Below are 18677 nucleotides of genomic sequence, written 5' to 3'. Positions count from 1 at the left end.
GGTCAAATGATTAGATTAATGGTGGTGGAAAGCCTAGTTCAACAAGTGGGCGTTTCAAAATGATATTTTCACAAACTAGATATTGCGTTTCTCAACTTCTACTGACATTGGTGCTTCAAATATAAATCATATTCCATATTTAGAACCATTAAGTCACCATCAAGGTTAGTACGATAAAGATTTAAACCTGACCTAATATGCGCTAGCAGTGCGTAAACGTTACAAAGCCATTATAACAAAATAGGCATTGAAATATGAATCGTCAAGTATGTACAATATTACTTAATGTCATATGTCTGCTTTCATTTCGGGCTTTGTTCAGTGTTGACGACAGCTTAAGCATCGTGTGAAAGAATCCAACCAATCCAAGACGTCAATTCTTTCAGCAAACATACTTCAAATCAGAATAGCCAACACTCGAGGACAAGATTAACTTGTTAGCGTAAAGCAAAACAAAGGGAGATTATCCTTATCCTCTAGAAGCCCTCAGCTGGTGAAGGTCACGGGTTGTTTTGTTTTTAGCATCACGCATGGACTTTGATATCTGAGAAGTTTAGCCTTATTGGCAGGGACGATCAGGCACCTTAGCTGTAGGTAAATATACAACGCCAGGTACGATCTTTGTTAAAAAACGCAATCTGAATCTTTTTCAAGAATCCTAAGACGAGAAATCCTCGAGGATGAGGCAAGTGAATTGTAGCTGAAGGGCGAACAAAGAACCCATTACGATAGATGCTACACGCTATAGATTGTGCAAATATGGTTGTATCTATGTAGTATTCGCAGATCAGATTCCTGGCAAACAACAAAATAGACGGAAGACTTCCTTATGTTTGAAATCAGGTTTAGGCAGGGATGTTTCATATCTGGGTTTTAAGAGATTTAACTGAAAAATATAGACTTCAAACATTGATATTTACCTGAAGGTCAAATTCAGAGAACTTTTAAATTATTTTTACATATTTAAAGACGACTCCAAACAGTTTTCCTTTTTGCAACAAAATACACGAAACCCTTCGATGAGTTTCTATACAAATAATTTGATACAGGTAATTCTGATTGAATGATACATAGCTATTCTGTTATATGTAGACACGTCAACGTAAAAAGACGGTTATTGAAAAGCCTTTTTCTTGGGATATAATACATATCATTGATGGTCTGTATCTTTCTTTTTCGAAAAGGTTTATAATTCGACATATTTAGAAAATGCCCAGATAGTGAAAAACATATCGTGTCTTTAAACATGCGCCCATGTTTCACGTACCTGATCATAGAGAACATAACCACTATCTAAATATTGTGAGGAAGTTTGTTTTAATTCTGTCCTCTGACTGTTAGAAGAATTGCTGAGCTCAGACTGACCGCCTTAGTGGCTAAGAAAGGAAGACAATTATAACGAAAAAGGGAGATAACTCTCAGAGTATTTGAGAATTCATATATTATTCATGTGGGTACTATACGATTTCAATTGTGCCCAAGTACCGGGACCTCAGATTTACCCTTTTAACCACAGTAGTCCACAGTAGACGCCACTGCAGTCGTCACAAACATAAATTTACACTTAATAGTAAATTTGTTTCACATTTTCCATTATACAGTAAATATTTTCAGTTGTTTGATGCACGAGCTATACATTCAAGAATAAATAAGCTTTATTTCCAGAGTACGTCAACAATATATCAACATTACATAAAAATATCAATATATATTTATAATTGTTATGTACATATATTAAAATATATCTTGGTTATCATACATTATGTGCAAAATGTCTTTGGGGATATTAGACATGTATTTATATACCCATATTTACGATATAGAGTATATGGAATTAGTGGAGTGAGTACACAATCCAACAAATACACAGAAATAAATACCAGCAGAATACTATATGGGATTACACCATAGGACATACCCAAAGCTGTTTGCAATTGCACCAATCACATCCAATGCTAAATAGGATTACACCAATGGATTACAACACAATGCATTTCGTCCTGCCGTGTCATACCCCAGAGGACTACACTTCTCCCCGAAGTACAGTATACATACTAATGACACACAGCACACGCCCTATGTGTTACTGTATGACACTATAGTGGACTACAACATACGCCTCATCGATATAAAGCATGTATACATAAGGGATACATCGCACGCCATGATGTCACAGTGTGTGTGAGTATGGTTTATTCAATATTCCAGCAATATCACGGCGAGGCTTCATACCTTGTACCTATTGTAAAAGAACCAAAGTCTTGACTATCCTCAGCAGCAAATTCCGTTTGGTTTAGAAACCAAAACAGCTGTTAAAATTTCATGAATCGATCACTGAAAATCAGTGATGACACCGGGTGTTCCACTTAGGCACGTACGACATAGAGGCTATACACTGGTGGAATACACAATATAGATGTTACAATACCCACCCTAGGCATATATACACAATATGCACCCTATGCTTACTTTGAAATTGATTTGAGAATGGAGTAGACATGTATGGAATGTGTATGTTCTTCAATACCAGAAATTCTTGTTAGGTGAATAGATGGGGTGTTCAACCGTTTTCAAAAACACCTTAGACAACGTCTTTGAGTGACATTTGGTGTGATGAACAAGAAGAGTTATATGGATATACAGCTTCTGTTATATGATATGAGGGGCGTTTCGGTGTAACGTCTAACACGGCTGTCGAGCAAGTGATATGCAATACTGAAGGCTAGGTTATATCTCTGTGTGTGCGTGCGTGAGCGTGTGTGTGTAAAGCTTTGTCCAGTAAGGATTGATGTTCAGGGTTGATGTTCAGAGTTGATGGAGGATGTTTTCACGACGTCGCTCATATCATATTAAAGAAGTTAGGACCTTGGACTAAATTCCTGTCACTGAAATGACCGGGAAACTAGACGCTACGGACACAAGGGGCGCAACTCTACACAACTGGCCCATCTGACCATTTGCAAAAACTTTTAACGCCAACATTGTATATTCGGTTTGTAACCGAAAGCTCAGCGTGAGGTTTCAATGTACATCACAAGTTATTCTGTTCCCTGAAATATTAAATACATCTACTGTATGTAGTCATACATTCATAAACATACACAACAAACACACAATAAACACACAGATTACATATTTTATACACACACACACACACACACACACATACATACATACATACATACATACATACATATACACATACACAGTATGACAAATTGACAAATGTAATAGAAAAATTACACACATACACATACACACACACACATACACACACACACATACACACACAGACATACGTACGTATGTACATACATACATACATCAGAAATATTTTATTCAAGAAAAGACCCAGGTGCAAATATCTATGCAATATAAGTACCAAGTAACAATAAAGTGTTTGAAGCATATCTGAACCCTGGTGAGATGGGACACTGACAAAATGTTTGTTAACGTATATACAAACCTGCGTGATTAAAAACAATCACAAATCATTAATTTGCAAAAATATACCTGCAACATATTTTCTATAATGTTCACCTCTGTCTTTATTTAAATACAAGCTTTAATGTTTCAAAGGTTTGTGTATTATGTAATACTACCCACTGAAATTAAGTATTTCTATTGACAATATGAATACAAAAGGTAATACACCGTCAAATAAATGTTGCATAATAAGATACACGCCATTTGCAGGAATGCGTTAATTCTGTATGAGTTTGTTTAAAAGGAAATCTTACTTTTTTAGGGGATTCAAATCAATCAGCAGTCACAACATACATGTTACTATTTTACATATAGAAGCAACAAAACCCTTTCCACATCCACAGGAAACCTTTCGAGCGTAACAAATGCAAAACATCGTTGTTTTAAAAACATGAACGCCATCTTGTATTTCCATTTTCCATTATACAGTATTCAGTGAAAAATCTATTCATATTTAAATACAGAACATAAAATACAGTTTTGGCACCACATAGGTATAAGGGTATCTACATTATGTGCGTTATCGCCATATGTGTTTGACGCCGGTCATTATGGTGAAGACTGTCTGGTTCAGACCTTGAAATAGTTCCACCCAAAATACATTACTAAATATATAGTTCCTTCGTTTTGCTACAAATATGAAGTGGGCTTGTACATGTTTGCATAATCCACACCACCAGTATTGCTTTTTAATGATCACCCAGAGCTGTTTTGGGCATGCTGAATCCATCAAGACGAACCATGTTTATACCCATAGAATGGACAAGCACTCTATACACCTACCACATGACTTTCGTTATTTCAAAACAGTCCGTACAGAGTTACATCCCTTCATTCAACGGATACTGGAGTTTCAACTCCAATCAATAACCGTATTTGCTGGAGAGAGTGCAGTCAGCTTCGTTAGCTTAAAACCGTTGAGAAGGAAGAAAATGAATAACACATGGCCATAAATGACCTGATACAATTGTTACAAGTCCACGGTATGCAGTACATTCAAATGTAAAGATACTTCTCTGATAACTGCCTGTAAATGTCAGCATCGACAGTGCTTCTACTTACACTAATATATAATGTACCACACACTTAGTTCACGGTATACCTTTCACCATTACCGGCATGGTCACATGATCAGTCTCACAGCATAATCTAACGAAATTGAAATGTTATGTTGTCTGTATGTACATCTATGACGCGGAACTGACAAAACTGTTCGTATGCATGAAAAGGTTTTGAGAGCATGTAAGTACTCAGTGGCAATGAAAATATAATGGCTGAGTCGTTTGTATAAATAAGACATGAATATACCGTTTAAGAAGAACCAAGGTTACATAGGAAGCGGGATGGGTCAAGTGTCGATGGGTCGTTAGTCACCTTCTTACTTGGTTTGGTATTGGGTTGAGGGTGAATGTCAAGAGTGAATCACTACTTAGTCATCTTCTAACAACATATATTTGAGGATGGATAACAAGTAAAAATATTCAGTCACCTTCTCATCGGTTTTTGCAGACAGGGTACGGTGTGGATAATAAGTAGCAGTATTCAGTCACTTTCGTACCAGTATTTTGTCTGGGTACTGGCTGGATAACAAGTAACAATATTCAGTCATCTTTTTACCAGGTTTTTGCAGAGTACGGGTGGATGTCAAAGTGCGAATCAATATTCAATCACCTTCTTACCAAGTATTTGCGGGATACCGGATCGATAAACAGGTAACAATCTTCAGTCACCTTCTTACCAAGTATTTGCGGGATACCGGATCGATAAACAGGTAACAATCTTCAGTCACCTTCTTACCAAGTATTTGCGGGATACCGGATCGATAAACAGGTAACAATCTTCAGTCACCTTCTTACCAAGTATTTGCGGGATACCGGATCGATAAACAGGTAACAATCTTCAGTCACCTTCTTACCAGGTTTGATGAAGGCTAAAGGGTGGATGTCAATTATGAAACAACAGTCAGTCACCATTTATGATCGCTTTGTGTCCTCTCCATCAATCTCCAAACTTCAAAGTACCATGTTACGTTACACATGTACAAATAGTGTTCTTGTCATCATCATGTTTACATGTCTCCAACTCCAATTCTCCAATATTCCAAGTGCATTCCAGAGTCTGTGTCAGATGATCCTGTGATGTTGGATTAGCATGATACCCTGGATTAGTCTGACCACCAACCTGCCTTCAGCAACCAATGTTTGCCAGAAAAGGCGATTATACTTGTCGTAAGAGGCGACTATCGGAATTGGATGGTTAGAATCGGTGACTGCGTTGACATATGCCGTCGGTTCCCAATTGCGCAGATCAGTGCTCATGCTGTTGATTACTGGATTATCTGGTCCAAACTCGATTATTTACACACCGCCTCCATATAGCTGGAATATTGCTGAGTTTGATGGTGCGATGATATTGGCAGATGTGATTTCCTCTCGTTTATGATTTTGCTACATTGCTTGACTGTGACATATAGTAACATATCGACATGGTTTAAGATATCACCATGTTTTCCGAAACTGGCATATATCACGATCCATCCATGTTGCATAATGTGACTTTGTCACCTGAAATTGACTTAATCATGATATCTCAATTTTCTCGATATCACCATATTTCCTGAAATCTCTATCGTAATTTACAGCATTATTTTGGAATGTTACATGACATCATCATATTTTGTTAATGCCATCATATTATACGAGTCACGAGTCCTGAATCGTACACCCTGTCAATTCTGTCACGTGGCTCACTACAAGGGTCGTACGAATGACTTTGACCTTAGATGGAATGTGGCTGCCAAACGGGTAATCGCTTCGAAATTTTAAGAGTTGACACATACAATTATGAGTGTAAAAAGAGTATAGAATTGCTGCCATGAGTTCTTATTTGTTTGTGTCAATAAATGCATCTAAGAAATAAAATGTTTCTGTATTTCGCTCGTCGTTTAACAAAACCTCAAATTTTGTTAGCCATCCGGAGTTATCTCACTTTGTGACCGTTGAGGAAATATCCTGGCAAAATGTATTGCGTTTCATTGTGGCGATGGTTTAAAGATAACCTAAATTAAACGATCTTAAGGGTAATAAATTCGTCACACGGTATTTTGAAAGGGTATACGTGACTGTAAGACCCTTGTAAATTCCTTATATCCGGAGGAGTAGCCAAATTTACAAGGGTCTAACGCTGTGCACCCTTTCAAAACAACGCGCAACTAATATTATGACATTGTCGACAATGAAGCATTATTATTATACACTCAGCAAAAACATTTGTTTACGGTCACATTACTTATCCCACCGGGTACTCATTTTCTGGTGAAGAGAGGCAATTTTGAACATGAGTATTGTTTCGCGCCGCTTTAATTAGCAATATTCCACCAGTATTAATGCGTGGACACCAGAAATGGGCTTCACAAATTGTGATAAGATCTTGGTTAACCCTTACAGAGAAAAGCATACGCAAGTATGCAGAAAAATATGTGTACATACAAATTTTGGTAAATAGAAAACATACAAAATACACATGTCTTATCACAAAAGATATAAAAGACATACATAAATACACGTATAAATTACCTCTCTGTTTTTACTCACCATATCAATATCATCCCTATGATGAGCAACCAAAGACTAATTTTGATAACTACAAACTCCCACGTACTTATGCATTTCAATTCTTTGAGATGCACACCTGAATGCATTTCAGGTACACTTTTAAGTCCATTCAGCAATTGTACGTATCCCCGTTGCCATATGAGGCACACTTGACAATATATTTATGATTGTCAAACACAATAAAGATTACAAATATATACCTGTATTGCACAACATTGACTGGATGTCACTACAATACTGTTAGTGTCGGTGTTAAATGCAATTCCAAATGAACGGAAGGGTCTTAAGCGGTTAAGAGGACACTGTGGTGTCTATATCTCACATGAGTATATCGTTGTCTTACATTCGACTAGAGCAACGTGCTACTTTGCTGCCTAACATTGACGAACCATCATCTCAAAACCTTTTTTGAGTTGAGAACCAAGTTATCTCAATAATGGACATCCACAAAACCTTTTCCATATTAATAAGGCATCTCTGTCAATAAATTAACAACTGATTTAGACAAGGAATTAGTTATACCAGTAGATATGTCGAAGTGAACTGAAAGAAAATACATTAATGAAAATCAATTGATTTCTTTGATTTTGATTTCCTTTTCTCTGCATCATGCTTCTTCTTCCTCCTAATCCTTTCCTCTTGCCTCTTCTCCTCAGCTCTGATCTCTTCTAAAGCCTTGACTCTTTCTGCCCTCTTCTCTCCAAGAGAAGGACGCGGTGGAGTGTACACTTCTTTCGCTTCTCGAGCACGCTCCATCATTTCTTTCGATAGTTTCGATGTCTCTGGCTGTGACTCTAGTCTATGCTTGGATGATTCAGATCCTTCTGATGTTGCCTGAGATTCTAGATCTACATAACTATTTGACTTTTGCGCACTTTTTTTAGTTTTATCTTTTACCTTCTTTTTATGCTTCACGCCTGACGTCCTCACTTCTACCTTGTGGTCATAAACACTTGTCAGTGTGTCACTGTTAACACCTTCTGCTCTAACAACTGCTTTCTTGGCACGTCTTACGCGGGAAGTTTTCAGTTTCACTGTATCGTTACTATTTTTGGTCTTCACGTGTACACCATCACAGACGATACGTGGTTTGGGCACATAATTCATCACATCCATCCCTTCTTCTCTGGTGGATGAGACCTTTTGTTTTTGCACGACTTGGTCTTTCGATTTCTTACTTTTTTTAACTCTCCTTTCCTGTTGACCTTCTGAGGCATTAGCCACACTTTCCTGCTTAGAAATCTTACTTTCCTTCCTGTATGAAGAAACTGTTTCTTTTCTGCAAATTACACTCTTACTATGATCTTCATCTTTTGAGGTCTTATAAGGTTTCTTTGAATCATCATCACATTTAGTTCTAACTAAATCCACCTCATTTTGCTTATGTATGGACCCTGAGTTACCTCCTTTACAGGTGTTAAGTATCTCTGGTTGGGGAATCGCACTGTCATCACCTTCGTACAATTCTTTATGTTTCATTTGAACCTCACTTTCGTCTTTGTCTATTTTACTAGTTGGTTGTTTGAGATTTATTTGACCTTGTTTTCGTACACGTGTGCTTGGTTTACTCGGTGGAAATGAAACTTCTTGATTTTCTGGACACTGATCTGTTTCTTTTTTCAATTGACCATTCTTGATAGTCTCAGTTTTTGAATTCTTATTGTGTGTATGGATGGATGATCCATCCTTGGGATTAGCATGCATCTTTTCTTTATGGAGTGCCATCATTTCTGTACTTACAGAGAGGAGTGCAGGTGCTTTTGATGTTTCTGGAACATTCCTTTTCCTACTCCTGTCCCTGGACGATGTTGACTTTGAAGCTGGAGATCTGGATTTACTAGGCCTTTTATTTCTTTTTCTTTTATCGATTTCAGAATGACTCCCTAGTCTGCTTCTTTGTGACACATGGATATCACTACGTGCTGAAGGTGATGTGTTCATGTGAACTCTCGATGAACTTAATTCGTTTACTACACTTAGCATCTTTGGAACGTTTCCTCTTCTAGAATGAGCTTTGTGGTCTTTCGTTTTCGTATCTGTAACGTTCTTCTCTGCTCTCGTAGGGTGTATTTTTCTTCTGATTTCATTAGCAGTGGCAATATAGGGATTCTCCTCATATTTGCCTTTACGTTTTCCATGTCGACTATGAGGTGTAGAGGGTGGACGTTCCTTCTTTCTCTGCTTCTTTGGTCGATGAATGTATACCCCTCCATCACCCATCAACGTCTCGGGCGTTGTTGATCTTTTCTTTTGATTTTGCTTTTCAATACTACTTTGGTTATTATCGACTGCGAATTTATTCTGACAGTCACAGTTCACTGCTGATGTCTTCTTGTCACTTAACACACAATCTACAACACTTCTCACATTTGAAAACACTAATTGGTCCGATTTTGTCTCTTTCTTTGAAAAGCTATTCTTTTTTATACTACATGTTGATTGTTTAGGCTTTATTTGAACATCTAACATGTTTATTTCCTCAATGCTGGGATTAATGTTGTGATCATTTTCGTACAGTTTATTTTCAGGAGATTCTTTGGACGTTTCATGTGACATCTTGACTTCTTTCTTGTTTGCCGCATTTTCAGTCTTTTCTTCGTTTTCGTCTACTTTTTCATCAACATCGTCTATATTTTCCTCGATCTTATCATATTCGTTGTCCCCTTCATCATCTTCTTCCACATCATTCTCCTCCTCTTCGTCATTATCATCATCATTATCATCTTCATCACTATTTGAATCGTCTTCGTCCAAGTCATTTTCTTTTTCCACATCACTGGTTGCAATATTGGTTGTCTCTTTATCAAGTAAAAGGTCATCTTCTTGTACGTTTTCTTGTCGTGCAAGAACATGGGCCTTGGACACTGGATGTCTGTCAATCTCTGATCTACTTTCACTTACTTCTACGTCTTCTCCTTCTTCTTCTTGATCCTCCTCTTCTGTCTCTTCTCCTACCCCCATCTCCTCTTCTTCATCATCATCGGTTTCAGTTTCATCATTGTCTTCATCATTCTCATGTTCTTCCTCTTCCTCTGTGCTGTCTTTTCTTCCAGGGCTACACTGACTTACGGAATCTCTTTCTGAAACAGCCTCCTGAGCTATCTCAGCTTCTTTTAGCTGCTCATTTTCAGAAATATTATCATCATTTTCAGCATCAGCCTCTACCACAGATTTAATCTGAGAATCATCTCTGATATTCTTTTCTGTCTCTATCACAGGTTCTAAAACTTGCTCTTCCTCATCATCTTCATCTACTTCCCCATCTTCATCTTCCTCATCGTCTTCTTCGTCCTCGTCCTCTTCTTCTTCTTCCTCATCCTCCTCCACTGTTTCATCTTCATTCTCTTCTATCTCCTCATCATCTTCCTCGTTATTTTCATCACCATCTTCCTCGCCAAGGTCCTCATCCTCTTCGTCTTCTGCCAGTTCATCTCCAATGGTAGTTGACTGAGTGGACACAATTGTAGATTGTTTACTTAGAGGTGTACTGTTACTATTCGAATGTTTACTCAGAACTGACGTCTTTCTGCTATGATTTGACACTGTTGAAACTCTTTTCTCAAAACTGTCATTGAAACTGTCAAAGGTTTGGTTTCTTTTCAAAGATATATCACTTTGAGTTGATATTTTCTTACACGACCGGTGTTCCGGTGACCGATATTTTTCCTCTGAAGGCACATCACCCAATGGTACGTCCACATCGGTATTTCTTGACAATTTTGTGTTTGTAATTCGTTGCTCTGGGACATTGTGAATATCAGCTTTGACGTGATATTTTTCAACTTCATGTCCATTACTACGAATACTTTCTTTCCTTCCTTTAGGTTTGCCTTTAGATGAACCTTTACCTTTTGTAGAGCCAGATTTTCTGAGAAAATATATATAAAATATTAGTAAGAAACAGTCCGAAACTATTTTTACTCGAACAAGTGAATTATCAAATCACAGGATATTATCTGTGCCATATGTGTTGTTTACAAAATTCATTACATTTTGATAGGCTTTACTCACTATGCAATACGTAGTTATTCTACGCTTTGTGACTAGCCAATCTGTACAGTAGGTTTAATTCCTTGCCACTAAATCTCTTCAAAATAATGAGAAGATTGCGTTATTTTGAAAGAGATTTTACATTTCATACACATTATACATCTACCCTTAAGACTGATAACTGGGGAGGTAAAGTGAAACCTTTAATTTAATCTAAGTATTATAAGCAAAACATTTTTGTCTTATATGCCCTAATCTAAGCGACAGATGAAGGAAAGGTTCTCTACGAATACCGGGTATTTGTTACTGACATAAAGAAATAATTAAGCCTATGCTCAATATAATTCAGGCCATAAACAAGAAGCTATTGTCATTTGTAACATGTCAATATGTACGATCAAGCTGGTCTTTGAGAGGATATGTGTTTGTTATTGACGAAGTGGAGACTTTCCAAAGCCATTTTCTAAACTGAACGTCTTCACATTGATATGATATATCCACTATTATGTTACATAACTCTATATATTACATTGAGAAATGATCGTTGACGTGAAGAGCGAGTGGCTGATTTAAAAACACAATAAACCTATACAATTTGAAGATTTTCGTGAGTCAGAGAGAGCAGACTTCGTTTTAGAGGCTGACATTTAAGTTGATTCCTGGGGGAATGCAATACTGCCACGACTTTTGAAAAATATTATTGTCTGGTCTTTAGGTTTGTCTTGGGTCCACATGAAGGAGAGAAATACTTTATGTTTTGAAGTAGTGGTCGAAAATAACATTCTGTTTATTACGAAAACGCCTGCCCCTGACCCATGGGAGTGTTCTGTTCTGATTACCATGTAAACATTATTCCTACTGAATGATAATGTAAATGACGCATACTCGTGTTCCACGTCGTTGTCATGGGAACTGGCTCCTTCCGGACTGAGTCGATGACTGTCAGATGTCGCTGACTTTGGTCCCTTATCCTCAGGTTCCTCTCCAATTGGAGTCAAAGGATTACTTCCAGTCTTTAAGAGACAATAAATTTCACGTTTAAATGCCTCTTTGGTGCGCTGAAACAACAAGTGCCCTGTGACCGTGACGGTGAAAGTGAGAACAGCAATGTACAGTTGGGTGGTTTAACGTGTAATGTTTCGTGTTAATTCTTAAATTATATTTGCATGATTTGCATGAAACTATGCCCGAAGAGGAAAGATATGCTGAGGTAAAGACGCCAGTGAAGTTTAAAGAAAGCCAAAGGGTTATTTGTTTTTAGAAACAACAACTAGCTAAAATAACCCAGTATTATCTAACATCACTTGTTGAGTTACCTTGTTTCGGTTTTAGAGGGGCGGTGGGGTAGCCCGGTTAGACCCGGGTTCGATTCCCCACATGGGTACAATGTGTGAGGCCCATTTTCTGGTAGCGTGACATTTAACATAATTCAGATAATTTATTCAGTGTTGTTCGATATCTTAGATTGGTGCTCATAGTTATACCATATAAATTCGTAGATAATTTAACTTTGGTAAATGCAATATCATTTGACGTACAGCGCTCTGATTTATTGGTATAATGAAGGAAGGATTATTGTATTACGACCAATATCTAAACATGGAAAATTTGCCTCTTCCATCGTGCTTGAAACGTAGCATGAAAATACCTTATGATCAAATACGGAGTAGCCAGAAGTTTATTTGGAAGAAGTAAATATAACTGTCTCAATCATCCCAGCAATGACACGATGACAACGGGAAAACTAATTATCTGTTCCTATACGTAAGTCCTAAACACATACTCGTAATGTGTAACCATGAAAGTAGTATCTACAATTATTGTGCTTTGAAAACAAAAAAATACATTATTTACAATGACACATTCTATATGATTAACTATTATAAATTTTCATGAAATCAGATATATAGATTCAATAGTTCATTAAGCCCCCAACAATTCTTTTATGCTATGTTTAATGATTTGTTAATCCATAACATTAATCCAAGCCGTGGGTGTTTAATGTCAGGACCATGAACTCACATTAACATCCCTTTGTCGTGTTAAATGTCACTTCGTATCAAAGCGTTCGATCCCTCATTAATTTTTTTAAAAATTGCTGTTGTTAAGACTGAAATATACTGTATATGTTTCAATGCAAGTAGAATGGAAGGTTAAAATGGAAGATTTGCTTTGCTTGTTTTCTTTAATGCCTTTCCAATTATTACTTGCACATTACTGTTCGGTGAAGAAAAAAGTGAATGTGTTTTTGGTGATGAAAGATTGTGACTCTAGTAACAAAAGTGAATGTCCCTTTAACAGTGAAAAACGTGAATGTGTTTGTGACAATGAAAAACGTAAATTTTATCTGTGACAGTGAAAGACGTGAATATGCCTGTGGCAGTGAAACACGAGAATATATCTGTGAGGGTGAAATACGTGAACGCATTTTGTGGAAGTGAAACAAGGTGAACGTATTTGGGGTAGTGACGATGTGTAGAATAAGCACAAACATAAATAAAGACACACAGTAAGTTTATAATCTGTAACGATACGAAAAATGATAAAATACCTACCAGTTTGTAGTATTATAAACATTATATCTACACTAAGGAAACTAAAATAGTACATTATTAGATACGAACAAAACTGGCATAATCTTTGAGAAAAGAGAAAATGGGGTATGCGTGGGATTGTTTATGTGTTCTGAGCCTAATTATCACAGATTTCGTTGATGAAAATGGTTCATAATCATTTAACAACAAATGTGTCATCAATGCGACAATGCCCTGATTCTTTGTGAAATGTGCTCAAAAGCAGGTATGGCGTCATAATTAGGTGCATCACATTAGCAGGGCATCTCCTTCTTCAACTTCATATCCTTGCTGTCAAATTTACTGCTCAGTTCTTTCTTCAAAGGTATCCTTGTTATCAAATTTACAGGGTAGTTCTTTCTTCAGCATTATCCTTGCTATCAAATTTGCAAGTCAGCTCTTCCTTCAACATTGTCCTTGCTACCAGATTTGCAAGGCAACTCTTTCTTCACCATTATGATTCCTATCACATTTTACAGGGAAAATCTTTCTTCAGCATTATTCTTGCCATCAAATTTGCCTTAAGGGCAGCTCTTCCTTCAACATTGTCCTTGCTACCAGATTTGCAAGGCAACTCTTTCTTCACCATTATGATTCCTATCATATTTTACAGGGAAAATCTTTCTTCAGCATTATTCCTTCAACATTGTCCTTGGTACCAGATTTTCAAGGCAACTCTTACTTCACCATTATGATTCCTATCATATTTTACAGGGAAAATCTTTCTTCAGCATTATTCCTTCAACATTGTCCTTGGTACCAGATTTGCAAGGCAACTCTTTCTTCACCATTATGATTCCTATCATATTTTACAGGGAAAATCTTTCTTCAGCATTATTCCTTCAACATTGTCCTTGGTACCAGATTTTCAAGGCAACTCTTACTTCACCATTATGATTCCTATCATATTTTACAGGGAAAATCTTTCTTCAGCATTATTCCTTCAACATTGTCCTTGGTACCAGATTTTCAAAGCAACTCTTACTTCACCATTATGATTCCTATCATATTTTACAGGGAAAATCTTTCTTCAGCATTATTCCTTCAACATTGTCCTTGCTACCAGATTTTCAAGGCAACTCTTACTTCACCATTATGATTCCTATCATATTTTACAGGGAAAATCTTTCTTCAGCATTATTCCTTCAACATTGTCCTTGGTACCAGATTTGCAAGGCAACTCTTTCTTCACCATTATGATTCCTATCATATTTTACAGGGAAAATCTTTCTTCAGCATTATTCCTTCAACATTGTCCTTGCTACCAGATTTTCAAGGCAACTCTTACTTCACCATTATGATTGCTATCAAATTTGCAGGGCAGCTCTTTCTTAAGCATTATCCTTGCTATTCTCCGCCATTTGCAAAAACATGATACCCATAATAATGTCCAGTACGACTTGTTTAAACTTCCTCTAAATCTAAACCGCCACCAGCTGATGAAACAGCTTTTGCATAGATTGAAGGCGAATTTTCACTGCTTTGCGTGCTGTTTTATTTCCTGTTAATAGAACTCGACTGTTATATCATCGACGGTTATTAGTCACTCAACTAAGTCATCTGCGCTGCTTCACGTGAGATACAGGACAAAGATCGTTTTTAGTCAGTTTTTAATCAGACGTCTTTGAATCAAAACTGCTGAACCTTTGTCTCAATCCGTTCCCTTGAATAAAGTTCACTTGCTCTATTCGTAATCATTGCATGCGTATCATCAACATTTCAACAAGAGGTGGCAGCTGGAGGTTGTCCTGATCTTGGATCATCTTCGAAGTTCTCCCTCTTCCAGGATTGTACTCCGCCGTCCGCATCTAACCGTGGTAATGAGAGGCACATCCCCTACATTTAACACCATCTCCACATGTATGACTATTCAAGTTCACCAGTTATAGCAGAGATTCGTGGTGACGTGATTTGTCCATTTTCATCAACGAAGAACACCTAGTTATTTTCACGCCTGAACAAATATTCTGACTGGGTGTGTAAATCAAACAAATAATCATGGAACATCCTTGAAGTTCATTCAATATTACAAAGTTGGAATATAATACATAGTTAGACTTGATGTTTCTCAACCATTTCAGTTCATTATAAGGATGCAATGTAAATGTGACCAGTGAAGGTCCCGGGGTAGATAGGTCTTCAGCAGCCCATGCTTGCCGTTAGAGGCGACTAACGGGATCGGGTGGTCAGGCTTGCTGACTTGGTTGACACATGTCATCGGTTCCCAATTGCGCAAATGGGTGCTCATGTTGTTGGTCACTGGATTGTCTGGTCCAGACTCGATTATTTACAGACCGCCGCCATATAGCTGGCATATTGCTGAGTGCGGCGCAAAACTATACTCACTCACTCACGCAATGTAAATGTACCTCTGAATAATAGGAATATGGCTCGTCTAAACGACAGATGCCACGTAAACGATTGACAGATAATTAATGAGAAAAGGGTGATATAAATAGTGTCTATGATATATACTAGTCTACGTCCGATACCGATACACGTATGTGGAACGTCTTTGGACCAACAACATACAAATCCTATTGAAGAGTATAATGTGAACAATGAAATGTCTTGTAAAAGATGAGAAGCAGAGACATCCTCAATTGGACAAAAAAGACCCACTACCAACGGAAAACATTCAAGACATTGGGTGTTTTCAACCTTAATTTAACCCCATCCAAATGAAGGATGACAGGGTATTTGATACATACACTTTTCTTCCTATCCTTGGCATCATTGATGGTGACGAGAAGTTCCTCGTAGACTAGATCTTGCTCCAGTTTCTTCCAACGGCTCCTCAACTTCTCACTTTTCTCAAAGTGTTTTGGCATCATGTCCTTACGGGCTAGAAATATTTCATCCTGGAGATTCGTTTGAAGGAAACGGTCAAGATTGTCGAGAGATGAATGGAGTTTGTCCACTGAAACAATAATATTGTTTGCAGCAAAACATGCTTTAGCAAATATGTCTTAATGAACATTAGTTCCTAAATAGATTTTTAAAAGAAGCGTAGGTCTGTTCACTACTTTGGATTGTTACCTAATACGGTTGTTGCATCCTTTTCTTTTTCCTTCTGTTTGGGTTCCTGTTTTTTCTTCTTATTTCTGGCGTTCCTCCTTTCTGACCGGTTACCCCTGTGGTAGACATTCATAGGCGATGGTGTTGTTTGGTACGACGATGACGTTGAGGAGACGTCGTCAAATGTCGACGTGCTCATTGTCTCAGATTGTTGCCGCTGTTGATAAAAAGAAACTGTTTCACGAAAGAGGAGAAGAAATCTATTCTATTTGCCTGTCACGTGCTGTTCATATATTTAAAACAAAAAAATACATATTAGACATCCACGTTTGGATCGTCCATCATGCAGATTCATTTACCCGTATATGTACATTTCAACATACACAAATGAAATATGCATATGAACTGGCATTCAAGATAGAATGGTATTATACCACGAGAACCCATTTAACAAGTTGACCAGTCTCTGACGGTACGCAAAGGCCTATCCGGGTCTGCATACGATAACCTTAATCCATATTAACTGGCGTGCGCTTGCAACTCAGACGGGCTCCTTAGATGTGTATGATTGGTGGTCGAGCAAATATATTCAGTGTGCGTAGTCAGTGACCAGACGAGTCTATCACTTTAAAAATGCTTTTCATTCGGCTACGTCACAGAGAGTGCTCTCGGTCACTGCCACAAATTCCTTTGGGGATTCACAAGACTTATGATTTTAGGACATGGAGAATGCTAAGCGACCAGCGTTACCTCCTATGGGTAAATCCTGAATCAGCAAGATACGCTGACAGTTGTAATGAAACACGGTGTACCTTTTAAAAGGAATCCTTTCCCATATCGTAAATATATACTATTCAATAAATTAGGGGATACCGGATTGGATTTACAAGACTGATAAAATGCAAAAGATGAAGCCAAGGAGGAAACAGATGAGGAAGAGAAATTAAGGGAAAATGTGACAATTTATTCCATTCCTTTGGAAATGTTATATCTGTATAGGTATATAGTACATTTTTTTCATATGCATTGGCATTGGCTAGTGGTATGCTCGCAAAATTGAATATCCCCGTTAATGGTATAGTAGTTGCTCCAAGTCTGAGTTTATGCATGACGTGTAGTTTGAAAGGAATGGGGGTTGAGAAGACAATTATGCAGGTTAATCCTTTATATTTTCATTATCCTCTTGCCTTAAATGTTCATGCTATCTACTTGTGAACCACATTAATGCAGACACGAGATCCGTGTGTCCGTGACTGAGATGAAAAAGGCACTCTTCGACTGATCAATAATGTGTTCTGACGCATATAGTTGGTTGCACAAACACTGCAAATAGTGCCATTCATTGTCATCGGGTGATGGTCGGAAGAGTGATAAGGACTGTTTGAAAGTTAAACATGCCCATACGGGCCGGTGGTGTATTACACCGACACAAAAGGTGATATTGATTTGCCATATATCCCTTTTGACATATACACCGGTATTACATTAATCCTCGTTTACTGGTTGATGGGTCAATTACGGATGTTGCCAGCGGGTGAGCGCATGTAGGACAGATTCTTTCGGAAGAGGAGGGTGTGTTTGCTTGTAATGCGTGAGTGTATGGGTCTAGTTTGACACAATGTCTAGCAATATTCCAGCAATATGACGGCAGGACACCAGAAATTGGTTTCACGCATTGTTCCCATTTCGAGAATTGAACCCGGGTCTTCGGGGCGTCATGCGAACGTCTTATCTGCTAGGCTACCCCGCCTTCAGTGTATTTTGCTGCATACATTTTGGGTGGTTTCATCGGTTTCCCAGATCAGGTACAATGTATGTTAACAGTGTCATGCTGTATGGAAACCTTTAGTGTGATGAAACCGTAATATGGGTATGAAGTAATAAAGCTGTTTCTTGACATGGCATTCCAAAGATGACCACAAAACGGAACAAACACAGAATGAGAGCGTCTTCCGTCTCGCGTAATGAAAATATTGACTTTGGCATAATCGTTAAT

The 18677-nt window shown here is 37.7% G+C and overlaps 1 protein-coding gene across 1 annotated transcript in view; it reads right to left on the bottom strand.

Annotated features, from left to right (window-relative positions):
- Positions 1-7658: 7658 nt before the first annotated feature.
- LOC137298660 (myb-like protein X) overlaps positions 7659-18677 on the bottom strand; it is a 43372-nt gene continuing 32353 nt past the window's right edge. Inside the window, exons 3-6 of the mRNA XM_067830943.1 lie at positions 16703-16898; positions 16375-16583; positions 11976-12103; positions 7659-10968 (exon numbers count right to left, since the gene is read on the bottom strand). Of these exons, the coding sequence (XP_067687044.1) occupies positions 7659-10968; positions 11976-12103; positions 16375-16583; positions 16703-16898 (3843 nt within the window). The remainder of the gene's footprint in view (positions 10969-11975; positions 12104-16374; positions 16584-16702; positions 16899-18677) is intronic.

The sequence above is a fragment of the Haliotis asinina genome, chromosome 10 (genome assembly GCF_037392515.1).
Source record: "Haliotis asinina isolate JCU_RB_2024 chromosome 10, JCU_Hal_asi_v2, whole genome shotgun sequence".
NCBI classification, from domain to species: Eukaryota; Metazoa; Mollusca; class Gastropoda; order Lepetellida; family Haliotidae; genus Haliotis; species Haliotis asinina.
This window is presented reverse-complemented; position numbering and strand designations above follow the sequence as displayed.